The sequence below is a fragment of the Seriola lalandi genome, unplaced genomic scaffold (genome assembly GCF_002814215.2).
Source record: "Seriola lalandi dorsalis isolate HSWRI2012SDOR001 ecotype SW California unplaced genomic scaffold, Sedor1 jcf7180002054664, whole genome shotgun sequence".
Taxonomy (NCBI): Eukaryota; Metazoa; Chordata; class Actinopteri; order Carangiformes; family Carangidae; genus Seriola; species Seriola lalandi.
Genome location: NW_019525217.1, coordinates 549,828 through 569,807, shown reverse-complemented (window position 1 = coordinate 569,807; position 19,980 = coordinate 549,828). Strand labels below are relative to the sequence as shown.

Genomic DNA, 19,980 nt, shown 5'->3' with positions numbered 1-19,980 from the left:
ACAGAAGCTGTTTTGGCCATCCTCATCCCAGAGGACCTCACTGCACAGTTTGAGCGGCCTGAGAAGGAGGAGGTCATATCCAGCTATGTGTCCCGGTTCAATCGTTAGGCAGTCTAAAACCCACATAGTGGCCTGTGGCGTCAGGAAACTCCGTGCGGATTCGTAGGACCACGCAGGCTGGAATGACGACCCGGATTCTGCGACCAAGGAAGCCCCAGCACCAGCTCACAAAGCTCCTATAGGCTAGATACCTGTACCGACTAAAACCATTGGACAGGGCATTTAGTCTCGCAAACACATATCTATGTTGTGTCTCACAATTTTTTTATATGGATTCAGTGAATCCTACTGTTTTATTATCACTGATTATAAGTGCATCATTTGATGTAAATAAATGCTTGATCATTTCTCAACAAATGATTCCTCTGAATTCATATATTATATGCACACTATCTGCTGATAGAAGAACTTTACAAATCAAAGAGCAGCTAGACCAATATTTGAGGGTGTGTTACTCTATTTGTGGTGTGTTATTACCATTGTAAAATTATGTGCACTGAAGTAAAAGAAAACGGCCTGACATCTTTTATTTAGATTGAAACTATATGTTTTTACAAAGAAGCAAAATGCACCGGTGTATTCCACTCAACCGTAAAGGACCGTAGTCAGCGCGGTATATGTTGCAGGCATTCTGGAGGGAGTACACATTGAGGCAGACTGGCTCCAACCCAGGATGGTCTACCATACATGGTAAATCTTCCTCGATCTCCCGTAGCCGTCTGGTAACCTATAGTGAATTACAAATGGTGAATGTCATGGTATCTTATAAAAGTAACATGTAATCAAAAAAATTAGTTATTAGTTTGTCCAGTGAGAATGCTACCTGCCGTATCTCAAGGCAGCAGATATTCTAAACTTCTGTGGGCATGGTTGCACAGTTTCCACAGAAGCACCTATCCAAAATATAGAGAAAAATGTTAACATTCATCAAAATATAAAGCTTATGAAATTCAAAGACTGACAGACAGTGGAGCTGAGGTGGGTAAGAAGTAATCCTGGCTAAATATCAAGCGCATAAAACATAGGCAATTTATAACATGTCACTTATTGCATATAATGTGGAGCTTGTGAACAGTGTAGTGTAGAAAACACTGCACAGCCTCTGACTAAAGATTATTGTTGTTGATAGATATGGTTATGCTGAATTACAGCAGTGCATTATAATACAAAAATAAATTACTACATAAAGGAAGATGTTATGATGAGCATCTCTGCTCAAAACATGCAGAAAAAGTAACTAAATAAAAATGATTTACTTTGTCAGCATCTATTAAAATTTCTTACTAGTCTCGACACTGAACACCTGTAGCAGTCCACATACAACAAACATTGCTGTAGACTGTAAAAGTATATCAAAGGAGGCATGACAGATAACTACATTACACAATTCACAATAGTGCTTATTTACCAAAAGAGCTCCCAGTAATGAGACGGGAGACAGTTACGGTTAGCATTAGCTACCTAGCTACATGTTAGTAACTGTGTACCAACACACATCAACAAACTAAAAATATAATGTCAAAATACCCAAAATTGGTTACTAACCATTCAGAAACGTCCTGCTGCAGGCGTAGAGTTTGAACCTCAGGAGCCTCTCCCTTTGGGTCAGATTCTGGATCAAATTGGTACGGTTGAACCAAAGTGCTTCTAACGCCAGCCATATCGCCGGTCACCATAAACATTAGAGCATGGTGCCAGAAGCCCAAGCCGCATCCCCTCTCTGGAGAGGGGCGTGGTCGGGCACAACTCATTTGCATTTAAAGCTACAGACACAGAAACAGCCTGTTCTGAACAGGGCTGAAACAGAGGGGCTTAGAGGCATGCTAAAATACATGATCGGAGTGGATTTTTCAGAAGAAACTTCAAAAACATGTTTTGGGGACCTCTGAGACTTGTTTAAACTTGTTGAAAAGGAGCATAATATGTCCCCTTTAAGTTAAAGGCCAGTGTGCAGGGTTTAAGATAGAAGCATAGTAATACAATAGTTGGTGTGAGCCAGAGCTTGTATACAAAGCTACTAGATTGCAATAAACTCCTTGACTGGTCATTCATCAATTTAAACAGGACAGTGGGAAAGTCAGCTTCCTAATAGACTCACAAGTACCTCACAGTGTCTTCTGTCATTTACAGTCAATGTTTTCATATCACTGAGCAGCAAGGCTCGCAAAGAGAAATATTCAATTTGAATCCAACAGTGACTTTAAAAAAAAAAAAAACTGAGAAGAGGAAAAATTTAAAAGAAATGCTTTTTTATGACACTAAAACTGCTGCTGGTGGGCTTGCGTGAATTGTTCCTATTAGTAACCTACAATAAATGCTGCTTAGTCATTGCAGATTGGTTGTACCTGTACATAAAAGTCAGAGGACAATCAAAAAATAATAGGCAGGCTGAAAAACGTCTTTTATGAGAAGCGATTGCATATATAATATATATTGCATGTTGGGGGAAGATAAAAGGGGGAAAAAAAAGTATTCTAACAAATTAAATGTATCAGTTGAGGATTTCAATTAATTTTGCAAACCAATTTGCAAATAATTATTCTGTCCTAGATACTACAGTAACAGCAAAGCAATAACTTTGTTTTCTAAGTCACTAGTTGGCCTTTAGGTGCCTGATCAACTAATCGTAATGTTAAAAAATTATTTCACTTCAACATTTTTCCATCCACTGGGAAAACACCCAGTGATAATGGAAAGGTAAATAAAATGAGAGAGAGGATGTACCAAAACATTATGTATTTTAGGGACTAAGATGGCAAAAATCAGAGTATATGGTGGTAAAGTTACCTCATTACTGCCACAAATCAAGCTCACGGCGTTCGTTGTAATATAAACAAAGAGTCGTTCTCATGTTTGAATCTAAATGTATTAGTTTTGAGTTATTAGCAAACAGAGGCAGTTTCTGATACAGATTTAATTACATTTCCACTCTGGTTTTCTCAGGACTACCAAACCGAGGCCAATGCAGCCTTTAGGCACTGAATACCCCAAGGCTATGCAGATTGCTTGTGGTAGGACACACACACAATTATATACTAACCCATGCCAAAACATAGCCATTTTATCTCTCACCTTCTTATCACTCTGTCTCTGCCTCAGTGGCTCGGTTAAGTGACATCCATTAGCCGCTGTGTTGAATCCCAAAACTCCTTGTAATTGTACACCTTGTAACAACTCCTGTTCATTACAAATGACAGACATTTCCACTAAATATACAATCTCTCACAGTCTAAAATCAAACTGAATATTTTTGTCCTAATTCACCTGTGCACAATAATTCTGAAAGATAAATTTTGACCTTTGATCTGAAATAACCAAATCAGAAACCAGCTTTTGGGAGGGCAAATATAATAAAACCTGTTTTAATTCAATAATTTTTTAATTTTGATGAATGTACCTGTAAAAATGTATGCAAGGGGGGTGTTTTGAGCTTTTGGACTGCACCCAGATCAGTTAAAAACAGGACTTCTTAAATTCATTTAAATTTTTTTCTTTGCACATCCAGGGTCCCATTGGTATCTGGGCACCCAGGACACCCTGACTGTATGCCCATTCTGGCTTTACTCTCTCTTTCAATAACACACACTCCATCACAGTTACACACCCATCCTTGCAGCCATAAATTACACAACTTCAAAATGTACACATACTCTCCCTTGTTCTCTCACCCACACAGATGGTAAAGCTTCAACTCACACACACCTACTGTACAGTATTTTCTTCCGTAGCACTTTTTATTCATTTTTCTGTCTCACTCTGTTTCACACACAAGCATGCACTCACACACACACACAAACACATACACACAGGCTCTTGGCATGCATAGCAGCAGTCATTTTTCTTCTTAATGTAGCGTGTCGAATTTGCAGGGCGGCGGCGTGCAAATGAAAGGTTGCACGTCTCACTCGCTTGGCAATATGTATTTGATAAGAGCTGTAAATCAACTAGTGTAGCAGAGCAGAGCCTGCAGGGACGGACAAAACACATGTTAATGGAAAGTGGCGCTAAATTGGAGTGGAATACTGTATGTGCATGAACAAGTGAGACACAGAGAGAGAGAGTCATTCAAAGACATGAAGGGTCAAAGTGAGAGAGAGAGAGAGAGAGAGAGAGAGAGAGAGAGAGAGAGAGAGAGCGATAGAGAGAGATAGAGAGATAGAGTGAGAGAGTGAGAGAGTGAGAGAGAGAGAGAGAGCGAGAGAAAGAGGGTGTGTGTGAAAAAGTCAAAGTAGATGAGTTTGTGTTTACCTGTGTGGACAGTCTGAAGAAAAGTGTGTGCATGAAGGAGGCGAAGGGACAAACACTACAGTATATGATAGCTGCAAGTGCAAGACGCTAAGAAAGGGAAAGATGTAGATACAGAGACTGAGCCAGCTAAACTCTCAGAAGATGAACAAGACCCAGCAAAGGCAGCTTAAACTTCCAGGAAAACTTCAAAAACTTCAGTGGCTAGATTTAAAACTGCAAATGAGACTGTCGAATAAAAATAAGCCCATAGGTTGTCTCTGCAAGCAGCTTACTACAACCCACAGGACTTTCACACAGAAGACTGCTGTTCATTTTCATGTGAAACCATGATCACTGCACAACCTTAGACATGTATTTATTCAAACAGTATTAAAGGAAATCAAAAAGCAGAGGAAAAAAAAAAAAGGTAGTTGAGTTAGAAGTTAATTTCCTACCACACAGAAACAACAATCTACTTTTAATAAATCATAGTGTGACCTCAATGGAAAACTGTGCTTCATTGTAATAACATAATAAACGTAAGCATATACATGTGCTTTACTTGGACACACACTGCCACATTAGCATGCACACATAAATGTTGTAAATACTATGCGTGTTGTATTGGTAATAGGAGGGGCGTCATTTCATAGGGTTACACAAGACTGGATATGAATGGTGCTGATGATGTGTGCATTATAGTCCCTGTGTGTGTATCTATGTGTGTTTGTGTGCCCTGAAAGCATAAAAGAAAGTGTACAAGGTGTATTTACCTTAATGGACGAAAGCACTATGGCTCTATTTTGACAAGGTGAAGGTAATACTGCCATTACTGTGGTCCCTGTAAAATAACTCTATTTTTATATAATAACAACAACAAAAAGTCTCATCATTACATACATGCACGCTCACACACACACACACACACACACACACACACACACACACACACACACACACACACAAACAAATGCATAGATACACACAGTTGTAAAGAAGAAAAATATAGGCCTGTGCATACAAACACATGCACAAATGCTTAAATGGTAACATGCAAGTTCACACTTACAAATAAATGACATTACTGTATTTGTATGCGTTTGAGGGCTGCCCTTAACTCCAACTCTAATTTAATCCTAAATGAATTTAAAATTTAATCTGACATAGTAAAGTAATTGCCCAACAAAATGTCCTCACTTTGGAGGTTTGCCTTCAACTTCCTATTGTTGTTAGAACATTTTGGTCCTCGTAAGGATAGAAAAGCAAGCGCAGATACAAATACACTCATAAACACAACACACGCGCACAAAAGCATTCGAACATCAGCGTTGTGGTGTGTGATAGAGGAAAATGGGGTGATATTTGGAGAAATGGCCTGAGAGGCTCTATTTGACCCTTACTACTCATAAAGAGTAATAAGGGTCTAGATTTGGACTACTGCTCTTGTTTTCACTCATGAGTCTGGCGCCTCTCAATGGCTGCATTCTCACTGGGGCGTAAAATACATTTCAGTGCATCATCCGCATGGCTCTGCGTGTTTAAGGGTCACACGAGCAGAGTCAAGTTGCTGAAACTGAGGCTCACGGGGGGACAAAAAAAAGACAAAAACAGTGACACATCTTGTCAAAAACTAGTAGTATTTAAATGACAATATGAAATTGCAAAAGTGAGCAAATCTTCACATCTGATAATCTGTAACCACAATAATGCTGGCAGTGTTAATAATTTCAAAAGTAGGTCATTTATTTAATGTTTATTTATTAATTTTAGTGATTTGTTTTGGCACTCATTCAACCCTGCAGATGCTGTGACGAAGAAATAAATATATCTAATAAAGATTTAAAATGTTTTCAAAAGTTTCACCTAAAATAAAACTTTTTTTGTTGTCTTTTGTTTTTTTGTTTCAGCTGCAAGAGTATGTAGCACTTTCAACTTATACTTATACTATACAAACAGCCACACAGTGACATTGACCTTTTACATTTGACCACCAAAATTTAATCAGTTAAGCCTTGAGTCTAAATGAACCTTTGTGCCAAATTTTAAAAAATTCCCTCAAGATATTCCTGAGATATCATGTTCATGAGAATGGAATGGCTCGACGCATGGACAGACAGAGGGACATCCCAAAAACATAATTTCACCAACGGGAAGGCATGAGAATTCACTCATAAAGAGGGTATCTATTTGTAAAGACAGAAAACCAGAAACACAGAGCCAGATAAAATGTATGTGAAAACATGAAGTGTGCATTTCTCAAGATAATGTAAGCAGGAGTATTAATGCTTTTGAGTGTGTGCCTGTGTGAGAGTTGCCAGTGTTACTGTTATCATCTGGAGTCACTTATTCTGTCCTGTCTAGCTCAGTCCCATTTTCTGAAAATTGTTCTATTTATTGTTCGCCCCCACAGAGCACTTGAGAAAAGGGAATGCTGTTGATTTGCCACAGATATAAAGACATGAAATCACAATTCATTCATACACTTAGCTAGTCAGAGATCCTTTTTTTTTTTTTTTGTCGTTTTGTTTCTAAATTCCTATCCATCTCTCCTCACATGTAAGGACCAGACTGGTCCTTTAACAGCACTGACATGAGACACTAAAGGAGGTAATATCTGTCCCCACATGTTGTGGCCTTACATGTTGTGGCCTCACTATGGGCATGAGTGAATTTTCTTCAACATATTTTGTTTTTCAATTTGAAGGATCTATCAAGGTGTTAAAAAGTTAAAATGTCCACTATTTCACAAGAAGAAATATATAAAAAAATAAGCAGATTTGTATTTTCTGTTTTATCATTCTATATCATCTTGTGAGCACTCGCATTTATCATGGGAGTCCTGTGGAGAACCAATTCTTAACTCTGAAACTATAGTCTTCATTAAAGCAGTGGTGTGGTTTAAAAGTCAAGTCAGGCAAGTCATCTAGAGTTGTAAGGTATGAAGGAAAATACTTAACCAATTAAGTTAACAAATTCAGGTGTTTAGAATTGTTCCACTGAGATGCAACAAAGATACATTCAATTAGTTTCAACTTCACACCAAAAATAAACTGCAGAACTTTCCTTTGCATCTTCAAACGCACACTGTACCATAAGGCTGATAATAGGATACTATGATAAGACTGAACACTAAAACAACCGATTAATGCCTCAATTACATGACTTATCTGAATAGCCAGTTGAGCTCCAAAGTTAATGATTAAATGTACAACACAGCTTAAAACACATCAAGAATTAATCAATTCTAACGTGAAACCAAAAGACCGTCTGCTCAAGCTCACACAAATCACACACAATCAGCTGATGTCTTAACCGACAAACGCAAAACCACACAACACTGAAAGCCTCGGCGGGCTTCTCCCTGTAGCAGCAGTAAAACAGCAGCATTAGCGAAAACAGTCCAGGACATAATAGTCCCTCCATAACATCAACCACACAGCAAAGAGTTAAAAATATACATAGCCAGTAAAGCCAAAAAATAAACCAGCGAGCAAAGACACAGACACACGGACGAGTGGTGTTTCTGACTCACGTTTCTCGACGTCAAATTAGCCGCCATTCTTCTTTCCGAAGGTGAAGTTTGGTCCCGATATTCATTTGATACCATGTAGCTGTGATGGTAACTCCGTTTGTCTCTTCAAAGAACTTCTCTTCTCCTCTCTCCATCACCGCTGAAGAATCCTAACTAGTTTTAAAAAAGCACTGTAACGTTACCTGCTAGTAGCAGCTCTAGAAAACAAACTAACACTCCCGTTTAGTTTTCAGCAGTACAGGCCGCGCGCCATGAAGTTACTCCATGTCGAATTTTCCCCAGCAGCCATTGCGTTTATCCTTTCTTCTCTCTTTTTTTTTTTTTATCAGGTAACACCAAGGTAAATGACACAAGTACAAGAGGAGAGCATAAAGTTAAATTAAATAAATGCTTAAAGACAATGACCTTGAAAAAAAGGCACAGGGGTACATGAATACACAGAAATAAAATTATTTAGTCAGAGCTCCATCATTTTCTTACTACTCTATTTGTTGTTTAATAAATCAAGTGACTTGAGTATAGAATTCAGTTCTAAGAGAAAATTTCAGAAGGATTTTGCAACTTTCTGTCTGTGAATAAAGATTTTTTCATATAGAATAATGAAGTTAATCAGATACTCCAGGGCGCCATCATTTGGATTATCATAGTAACAAATAACACCCTTAAGGTTAAAGGAGTAGAGAGAGTGAGAAGCCCAAAGAAAGTGAGACTCTAGAAGATCTTTCCAAAACTTTTGGGATACTTCTCAGTCTTAAAATAGATGAGAAATTGTTTCCAGCCCATATCATGTTTACGAAAGGGTTCAACAAATATCAATGTCTGGAAATTTGGCAATAAGACAGCTACAAGAATATATACTATGCAAAAATTTTGAAATGTGCTTCCTTAGACTTCTTTGATATGTATTTATAAGGTAAAAGCCAAGCCCTTCTCCAGTTTGCATTTTCATTTTTAGGCTTCCTGAAAAACTTCCACAGCCACCGTTTTATTCTTTCTTTGAAAAATTTGGCAAATATGCTAATTGTTACATTTTATATCTGTTAATGATTTAGCATTATCCAGGAGCGTTTACAGTGGCTCCCCAACAGCACTATAATGATGTAAGTGTGTGATCATGGTAGAAAAATTATGTTTTTACATTTACATGTAAATGCAGTAAACTGCATTGCCAGTTATACATATTATACATACATGTATACAAATATTTGCATGTATTGTGATAACCCCCCTCCTTGCTATTTGGGATTATTTGACGACATTTGAACCATTTTATATGAGCAGACAAGAGCCTGCTGACAAACTGTGGACTCTGAGTCATACATGGATGTGACTGACAGATTCAACATCAACAAATACACAGTTTTTGCACATGTGCATAAATTTTGTTTGCTTGTCAAAACCCACTTGTCACATATTTCCTCACCAACTGGACAAGCCTTTCATATGCCTCTGGGCTTTAAATTCAGTCTGTGCTTCGGATGAATGCCATCCACAGCACAGAGTCAGGCTACATTCAGTCATGTCATCACTGTATCATGGCTTTGTACACAGTGGCTCCAGTTAGTGGCATGCTTAATAAAGCTTGCTACTTAATACAAAGCCAAAGTTCAGGAGACTTAAATGACATCAAGAATATCAGCACAGCAGCCAGAGCCTGTTGCATTTTTCATGTATTTGTTTAGAACTGGTCAAGCTGATGAAAGTGTGACTGACCACAACCCATCAACTGTGATGCATCTCATTAGAGATGATGATTTGTGCCAGTATTTAAGGAAAACGACACTCCTCCTTTTTTCACAATGCAGCGTTTCTTTCCACAGTTTGTGAGATGGTGGGCTGTATGCCACGGGGTGATGGAGGCACTAAAGATCAAATGTAAACTTTATCATGGATATCTTGTTTCATAGGCCTACTTATTCATGGCAATCCGGTGGGCTACAAAGCATTATCTTAATTAAGTTTTGATGTAAAATCCTCTCTGCATCATCACGACTCCCTCTGGGCCTCCAAGCAGCAGCTCACAGACACTTGACAATTAAAGCCCAGACAAATTTAGCAAGGGATCTCCAAGGATCGGTTGTACCCAGAGGTACAGTAGTCGCTTCATCTGTACAATGCGACCAAAAAAAAGAAGAAAAAAAAAGACAATATTGTAGTTGCTGGCGAACTTCTAAGCTAAATACAGTAACTCAGTCATGGGCAAAATCATTCCCCATGTTGCTGCTGCAGAGTGTATTGCCAGGCTCTGAAAACTGTCAGTCACAATTCAACAGGCATTGTTCCAGACATGCAGTGGGGGCATCTTTAGGTACTGTTCGAGCCCAAAGATGGCACCAGGTGATTTTATTAGTTCCTCCTCTGTTACTGAAGGTGTGTTAATCAGTGAAATCTGTTGCTGTTGTAGCTCTTCATGTCATAACGGACTACTAAAGGTTCAGTCACTGTAAGTAAGTAAGTAATTGGGGCAAAAAATTGTTTTTATGAAAACTATCAGATGTACTATTCATAAAATAACCTTTTCTGTACATTTCGGATATAGGCTACATTATTTTAACACGGCCTATTGTGTATTCACAGTTTCACAAGAAGACACCAAATACATGTTTACATGTTTGTTTAAAATTTTTCAGTCAAATAGCCAAAAATAGATATTTTTCACTTTTATGTTAAAAAGAAAAAAAAGATTATCTTCTCAAATAATTACAATCAGTTTGTTTTTTTTATGTTGCATTTCATAAACACGATGCCACCTACTCATACAATGATGATGACTCAAGTTCCAGCTACTGTATCTACCAGTCTGACTGTACTCTGTACAATACCATCTCCATGATAGGTTGATACACCAGAACTGTAATAAAAGTATTTTTTTGCGTTATATGAGCCAAATTCCACACAATCACAAAAAGGAAGCTGTAGTTGACTGATATTGATGAAAAGGGATTCAATAATAAGAGAGTATTATAAGACAAAGGAGCAGGCTGTCAGGTTTTGGTTATGGGTCTTTATTGGCCTCCAAGAACCATGTTTAAACAATGACAATAGCAAAAAGAAAACAAATTAAACAAAAAAACTTTTAGGGCTGTCGTCCACTAGCACCTCTTCTACCTGTAGCACATTCAACTGCTGCTCATGTGTTCCTCCCACTCTAACTACATAACAACTGAACACCATTTGAAGAATGTAAGTATTTTGCTTATGAGAGTATATATTTGTCTTTTAGTTGTTTAGTGGTTTCTCACCACAGTCAGATGTCGCCACTGTAGAAGTCCCATGTTGTTTACTGCTTACCCAGTGAACTACTGCTATGCTTTGGCTTCACCCGAGAGGAGCTGTTTAGAAAATGGCTTTCCGCATTTCTGCCGTTAGACGTTACACGCATTGGTCTAAAAACAAATTGGCTGGGAGATGTGTGTTACTGTATGCATAACTTCTAAGGTAGTATAATCACAGTATAACAGGGTGTGACAGGAGACATCTACACCCTGTGATAGACTGGTGACCTGTCCAGGGCTGCCTTTCATCCAATGTTAGCTGGGATTGGCTAAAGTGGTATAACTACTGGATGGAGACATCAACAGTGGCTAATAATGTAAAACCATTGTCTGAAAATAAGGTCTCCCCGTTTTCTCTCAGAAAGTAAGAGCACCATATATGCAGATGCTTTGTAGACACAATGCCAACCAAATGTGTATAATAAGGCTGAATCCAGATCTATTTCAAAACCATATGACATTCATATGAAACTGTTTTGCATTAGTAAAATAAGTTTTGTAAGACATGAAATGTTCATTGAAAGTCTGAACTGAGTGTATGCACAGTCACCTCCATTACTGCCACACCCCTACTTTTCCTTGTTGCTGTAGGAACATCACACCACTACCTGCACTGATTAAACACTTACATTGCAAGTCGGTTAAATATGAACATAATTCTGTTGGAGTCAGATTGCCAGAAGCTATGAGGCATCCATTTCCCTAGATATTAGGGAAGCAGCCTCTGAGAAGAATGTGGAAAAAATGAAATAAAGTAAGTAAAAAATAAGTAAAAAACAAATCTCATCTCTACACTTAGAGGCATCGATGTTAAAAATTATCTATTTGATCTTACTGCTAAAAACCAAATTAGCATGAATAAAGACATAAACCTTTACTCTTTAGTTACAAACAACTAATAATCCTGGCCTTTCTATGTAACCCTCTGACAGCTGCAAAGAAGCAAAACATTTATACTTTCAAAACAACTCCTCTAGGGAACTGAGCCAAAATTCAGCAGTAGTGTAGTAAGCAGGCAGTAAGTTGCAGTCCCTCCACAGTGGTTACACATGGTGTAGATTTGTCCTTCTCTCATATCAAATAAAAGCAGCAACACCCCCGAAAAAGAATCTCTCAAAACTAATCTTCTTAATCTATTTTTTTTTTTAGTTGACATCCATACAGTTTTAAAATTATACAACAGGTAGAATAGGTCTCACAGGCTGTAAAGTATAATTAAACTCACAGTTCTAGCATGTTAAGAGTCAAAAGGTTTTTCATCTGAGAACATTGCTACACTTATACCTTAAGCTATTGAACTTGTACCTGTGTGACTCGTCCTTTCACAGCAGTCTCGTTGCTACGTTAGAGTACGCAAGATGAAGTAATGTGTAATGTGTCCAGAAAATACACTATAGTCGCCATCATTAGTCAAAAATATCTATTGCTTTGGTGGAGGCTGTGCAGCCCATTTAGTTTCCCCATTTGGAGTCAGCTCAGGTCTCTTATCTGTTTATCCAAACTCGCTTTTCTTTCTATCCTCTCTTCTGTCTGTTTTAGACCCAATAACATGGGTTGTGATTTCAATGTGCATTCATTAAAATTATGTTTCTTGCTCAACAAATGATTGAGAATAGAAATGCTTAGTTTTCGGCAGTAATCCAGATTCTGCCTTCTGATTTCCCTTGGACTTGCCCACTGGTAAACATCCTCACATTTGATTTGGTTTTCTTTCTTGAAGTGGATCTCACCGACTCACCGTCCTTAAGCAATTTTGAGTGTGATACAAAGATGGATTGCCTCCATTTTAACATCTCATTATGGAGGTAAACTGATTCCTACCCTGTACAAAGACAAGAACTCATTCAATACTTCAAACAAAGACAGGAACATCTTTAGAAAAAAGAACCAATAAGAACCAATAATAATCACTTTCACATTGTGGTGGTAGATAGTATTGTGTACCATATTTGCACCATAAAATGTACAAAATATCACCATGTTGTTGGCTAGTGACCTGCAATCTTATTCACAAGCACTTTGAAGCATGTTTATTTATTTACAACATACAGTGTACTCTGAAACAGGAACACATTTATAAATAAATATTGCAGTCTTGACAATCTAACAGTTCTCCTTTTTTTTTTTTAATTGTCAGTTCTTCATGACTCGTCACCTGAGCTTAACGAAGGTGAGGCAACCTCTGCCTGTTCTGTCTTCTTCCTTCCTTACTCTCTTACTGTATGTGCTATCATTCACCAGCAGGTCTTTAGTTTTCAGTCTTTGCCCTTGGCCCTTTCTTCCATTCCTCACCCTCTCAAATGTTAATTTAAATAAATAGATCTCTAGAGGAAAAAAAAAAGAATCATATATCCTTAAAATCTTAATAAATCTCTGAAATAAAAAGCTACGATTAATATCTTCCCAAATGAGGAAAACAATCATAAGGAAAAACATAATAAAAACATTCTATTTATCAAAAAAGGACAAACAAAAAGGGAAAAAAACATATATAAGAAGAGTTCAGCAGGAACAAACATGTTTCATGAACCCATATCTAGAGAGGGTCGCTCCATTTTCATTTGTATTGTAATGTCTTTCAGAATATCCTGTTAGCTCCATGTATATCACTGTAGGTACTCTGGTCTGTGTTGAAGCCTACATGGTTTTTTATTTTAAATAATCCTCAGCACTGAGTGTTCCGTCAGGCTTTGCAAAGCCCAAGCAGCCTCCTTTTTATATGAGACACCTCGGTCTGTCCCATTTTAGTTTACAGACAGTATTTCACAGTATTTCACTGCGTACTTTAGTTCACAAAGTTTCTACTGCTGTCCAGTCACAGACACGGAGAAGGGGGCCAGGGGGGGTGATAGGATTGGTTCTGAATACGGGGAGAAAAAGCCTCAAATATGGCTAATGTCCTTTCATGTTTGTAATTGTGCAAGATTAAATGCCTCTGTCTTGGATCCAAGGGAGAAACTGTCTTTTTTGTGACAAACCATTTTCCAACTCTTGACACATTCTGTTTGAGGAATTGCCTGAATACAGTGCTGGATGGCAGCTCCTGCTGGTCACTGCAAATTGCCTGAATTTGTAGTTGGAGTACTTGGAATATATATGTATATATTTATATATATATATATTTTTACATGTTACATTTTACTTATGAGCAATGCCAAAAGGAGATGGGTCACATAATAGAACAAGAACAGATTGTATCTTTGCTGTGCACCTATTCTTCAGAGACACTGGTGATTCAGCAGACTTGGTAGTTTGCATATTAATACTAAATCTCTAGAATAATCAATCAACAGCCACAGTCAATGTTGGCAATATGATGTAAGTCCTTGCCGTCCTTGTTTAAATGTATAGTGGCTTGAAAATGCTAGTCCAGTAACATACCCTGAATTTACTGTATAGCTCAATGCTTTACTGGAACTCTGAAAATTAACATTCATAACCAATAGTGATTTTATAATTTTTACACTAATATCTTCAGAATAAATAATATAAAATAAACTCGTAATGTTATTTATTTTTTGCTACCATTGATTTCAGCTATTGATGACAGTTCCCATAGCCTAAGAGGATCAAAATTTAGCCTCCCCTGTTCAATACTCTTGGCCACACTTTGTGTCCCTTTTTCTGGTCTCATATTCCTCCGATTTTCCCTCCCTTCATCCATTGCAAAGGCATTACAGGTGAATTGTACTCATTGTCCATTCTCCCCCGCCTGCACTCATCCTCTGCCCCTCCATTTCTCAGTCTTTTTCCCATCAGTCACAGATTGTCTTGTAGCCTCTCCATGTAGGTTCTGATTTCAGATTGACCCAGGTCCATATCCTGACACACCCACTTGATGTCATCCTCGCTCCCATTGCTCACCAGAACTGAGGAGTTGGTGTACGGGCCACCCCCGCCCAAATTATCATTGGGCAGAACAGTGGCAAAAGACGTAAACTTGACGCGTTTGCGTTTGGCAGCTGCGACTGCAGCGGCGGCCGTGGCTCGGGGGGAATTATTCAGATGCTCCGCTTGCCCGGTGGCATCTTTGCCACCAGTAGTGATTGCTGAAAGGCACTGATGCGGTTCTGGGACAGATCTGGGTAAGGTTTGTCCGTGGGTGATGCCCCGGTGTCCAGCTGTGCCACCACTCCCACTAATAGTGCCCATGCCTGTGCCCACGCCCATCACCAAGGTGTTACCGGCCCCGTTGAGCAGGTACTTGTTCTCCTCGTATCCTCCTTCATTCCGGTCAATGATGGTGGTGCACTCATCCGGCAGCCCTCCCTGGCATTGGTCAGAGTGGTCGGCTAAAAGGTCAGCTTCGTTTCCAAGCCACACCCAGTCGTGGGCGTGGTTCATGTTGCCACCTGTCTCCAGAACGGGGACTTGCTTGTGACGGTATCTGCAGACAAAGGATGATAATTAGCCGACTACTGAAGAACGATTTTGAGTGTGTGTAATATTAGGCTATAATATTCATAATGGACATCCCTTTATTCACATAGTGGAAAGATGTACAGCATCAATATTTGGTCAAAGCTACATGCAATATATATTTGGACCAAAACTATCAGATTGAACAATCAAATTCAAATTGTTTAATAAATGAATGACAGCAGCAATTACTTCTGGGCCAAACCGCCACATAGGGAACAACACCACCAGACCAGATTGTGGACCAGATTAGGTCAGTAAACACCTCATCCATCAACATCAGGCATTTGGTACACAGGCCTTTAAGGGTCACATAATGGTTCACACTATGAAGATTCTCAACCATGGTGAAGGTCTTTTAATTTAACCTAAAAAGACACTTGCTTGCATGCTGAGCTCATATTATAAAAATAATTGATTTTTCCAATGTTTTACCTGAAAGCGAAGCTGACACAGTTGATGAGGAAGACCAGTATTGCCAGACAGAAAACTCCCAGGAGGGCATACATCCCAATCTCCAGATCGGACAGGCCTCTGGTGGTGTGGCTCAGCTCACTGTCCCCGGTCCCTGGTACTTCAACTTGTGCTGGGTAGCTACTGTAATCTCCTGCTTGGCCTGGGCCACTGCCTCGGCTGCTGCTGCTGCCTCCATTGGCAGCTTTACCACCTGAAGCACGATGGGTGACTGTGCTCTTGGTTGTTGTGCTAACCTGGTGAGAGGAAATTAACACATGCACATATTTTGTTTTTATTTATGTAAATGTCATTCTCATTCCATTGAATTACGCAAGAATACGGTGATATTATATGATGATGATGATGTATTGTTTAAGGATAATATCCCAACAACAACTCTGCACATTCATCCATTCATTCATTGTTTCTTCCCACCTTCCTCATGGCTCCTTCCTCTCGATCCACGGCTGCACTGTTGGACTTCCACTCTCCTCCGTCCTTTGTTCGGTGCTCGCTGGTGCTGTTGTCCATCCCTCCTCCGTCCTCCTGCCCACCTCTTCCCGTCTCCCCTCTTTCCTCGCTCTTTGCTCCAAACTTCACTAACACGTTGCCAACTCCAGATGCCAGCACGCTCTTCCTTTTGGACTTCTGACAGGTCTCAGAAATGACCATCTCTACGCGAACCAGTGGCCCCTGTCCCTCAGCTTCTGCTACCACAATTGGCCAGTGCTGCTCCTAATTGACAGAGACAATGTGAAAAGGAACAAACCCATGGGCCTGTGGTTAAGTCATGTTTTGGACAGCATAATCTGCAAGTGTCTATTTTATACTTTCTCTAATATTTTCATCGTAAGATTTCTAGCATCCTACAAAGCTTTAACTTCACACATCTGATCAAGTAAGGGAAGCTGCCTGTACCTGATTGGTTATGGAGATGACACTCTCATCCAATGAGACAGCCGAGAGGAGGAAATCCTTGGGATCATAGATATCAAGCGGAGTCACTGAGCCGTCACTGTACTGGATCCATGCACTGATCGCAGCTTCCTGAATGAGACAAAACACCAAAACAAATCAATACAAAGAGAAACAACAACAGTATAGATCAATCACTCAAAGGAAACCATCTATACATTTATACTGACGGTCTTCATGTATATCCAGTAGGTGATCAAGTACGATTGATCAGTCCCACAAATTTCCTTGTTACATGATTGTCCATGTGATACTTTGACACATCTGCTAGAGTTTAGAGCGATGATCATGATCTGTGAGGGATACCTGTGTCACTGATAAATGTTTACTTGCACAGTGCAGAAAGCAAGCTGAAATGTCAATTTCCCATCCAGATTTATTCCAGTGATCTGGTATTTAAAGCCGCACTAAATTATATTTTTATATGAACAAAGCATCATATGACTATGACTCATATGACAGCTTTATTTATTTATTTATTTATTTTAGCATCTTTAGGTTTTTCGGACACACAACCTCACGACTCACTACTCTCGCCAGTGTCAGGCAGCTGTTCTTAGTAGAAAAGCTCTACTAAACTCTCCAATCTATGCTTCCTGCTCAGCATCAGAAAACAAACAGACAAAGTTAGCTGCATTTAGCATTTAGTAGTGATTATTTGTCTTAAATTCTTCATTCAACACATTTGCCATAATCACTTTACTGGTTCATAGAGCTTGTCTAAATGACCCCAAGAGACCAAAAACTTCATTAATGCAGGTTTGAGTTTTTGGTTTTTCATACAGAAAGACATAAAAGAACCAAAAGGATATTTACATTAATTAGGTTAAAGTACAGATCCCTCCCTGATGGTTTTTAATTTAAATATTCTATTTTCAAACCTGATTTTTTGACAGTATATGAGGAAAAGTTATTTATTGGTCTTAGTAGCTTGACAGTGTGATATGTTTATCTTTTTTATTTTATTTTTTTATTTTATTGATTCAGCTGTATGCATCTTTAACACAATGGAAACAACATTGACCATGTCGTCCAATACAATTAGGTCAAAGACTTAGAAAATAATGTTTTTTTTCCCGTCTTCTTCTAGCAGCAGCTCTTCCATAAATGAAAACAGTTGAGCAGAGAGTGTATTTTTCTCTGCTTGTCTTTAAGTGATCTTGCCTTCACTAATTTCCCTCGATAGAACCCGTTGCTTTCTTTAATCAGAACACAGAAAGGATTGTGTAGGTATAACACAACAAATACCTCCCTACAAACGTAATTAAGCTCCAACGTGAGGAATAACACTTTATCTCTTTCCCTACTTTTATTTTCACATCAAATTCTTATTTTCCCATGCCTCCTACACTCCCTTCCCCCTTCCCCCCTCCCTCCCCTCTTTTTCCTCCAGTCTTCTACTTTTCACCCATTTTTACTCAATTTCGTTCTCCATCTTACTCTCCCTCTTCAAAGCCGCGTCATTTTTCCACAGGTAATGGTGAATGGCGTAGATAATGCTCGAATAAAGCGCAGGATCAGATCTATATTTTCATCGTAATGAGCTGCCTCTCGTCCAATTAGCCCTTGGATAGAAATTATAACGTGGGGTATTGTTTGATTAAAAAAAAAAGAAAAGAAAAGGAGGGAGAAGGGAAGCTGGGGGGAAAGAGAGAGTGTGAGGGATAATAGCTTGAGATAGTGTGATAAAATAACCCTTGGCAATGTGATTAGAGAGTCAGGAACAGCTTGTAACATGGTAGTCTCCCAATATAGTATGCATGGTGAGTGTGTGTAGTTTCTAGGTGTGTGTATGAGAGTGTTTTTCTGCAGACGGTGGATCCTTATATACTGTGACAGGGAGCAATAGAAAAGATAATTAGAAAAAGTACAATTAAAATAATAATTTTTATTATATTTAATTAGTGCCACGGGTGCTCAGCTCCGAGGCACTCCTCTACAGCTAGAATAGCTGAGAGGAGTGCCTCGGGGCGGAGCATCTATTAATATTCTGTTTCGGGTTTATTATTCTTCCGCCAAATTTCGGCGCGTAACTCTTCCCGTAGCTTTGAGAAAACCCCGGTAATATATACATCAAAACGTGCGTCTTGATCCTGAAAGGGGTGCTATGACTTTTGGTGTTAAAATTCCAATTTTTCCCAAAGTTATTCCCAAAAAACTGGGAATAAATAATGCATTAGAAATGCATTGGAATTTTCTTTAGAAACCCACCTTTTTTCTACAAAATTGCACCTTTTTTCTGAGTCACCCAGCTCTCTCATACCTGCACGTAGAAATGTGATTCAAACTATAAAACGGAGGAAAACTTCTGCTCTCTCAAAAAGACAGGAACTGTTTTTACATAACATGTAAACTTTTCTAACTCTGAGCACTCAAAGGAGGAGTGGAAATCACTTTTTCTTCAAAGTTAGATTGAAAGCGTCAGTTGGCTAGAGTGCGTGAAGCAGTAAAAAATAACCTTTATTTTTATTTTTAACTCGAGCTCGCGGCCAAACCGTAAAAAGGAGACAAATAATTCTTTCTGAAAATGTAGACATAGTTGTTGGGATTCATAAAATGTAACTTTGACAGGCAGGGTCTGCACAAAATTTAAACGGGGGTGCCGAGTCCGGCAGCAATACCTGTCTCACTCTCATTGACACCTAATGTAATCGTCTTTTTTTTTCAAAAGAATCTCACTCTGTCTTCGCACTGAGCTTACTCACTCATTTTAAGGAATATCTGAATAAAATAGAGACTGTAGAAACCTCTGGCTTCAGTGTCTGGCACGGTCTTTTCGGTTTATGAAAAGAAGTAACGGTTTTCTCATAATTTGCAGTTGTTTAAAGCCACGAAGAAGCCAAATTCTGGGCAGATTTTCACATTGCCATGGCAACGGCAGCTCCTGACCTGTGGTGCGTGCGTGCGTGCGCCTAGCAACCAGATAACCAACTCCAAGCTCCGCTAGCTTTACATTAGCCGCATGTTAGGTCTTAAATTACATTTAGTTAGGTCTTAAATATGTAAGTCCATTTACTGCTTCCTTCGTTGCTTTTT

General features: G+C 38.9%; 1 protein-coding gene across 1 annotated transcript in view; it reads right to left on the bottom strand.

The window, feature by feature from the left end:
- Nucleotides 1-10,808: 10,808 nt before the first annotated feature.
- Nucleotides 10,809-19,980, bottom strand: part of LOC111665963 (transmembrane protein 132C) — a 138,695-nt gene continuing 129,523 nt past the window's right edge. The window contains exons 10-13 of the mRNA XM_023421127.2: nucleotides 16,888-17,016; nucleotides 16,405-16,704; nucleotides 15,949-16,223; nucleotides 10,809-15,481 (exon numbers count right to left, since the gene is read on the bottom strand). Of these exons, the coding sequence (XP_023276895.1) occupies nucleotides 14,854-15,481; nucleotides 15,949-16,223; nucleotides 16,405-16,704; nucleotides 16,888-17,016 (1,332 nt within the window). The 3' untranslated portion in view covers nucleotides 10,809-14,853. The remainder of the gene's footprint in view (nucleotides 15,482-15,948; nucleotides 16,224-16,404; nucleotides 16,705-16,887; nucleotides 17,017-19,980) is intronic.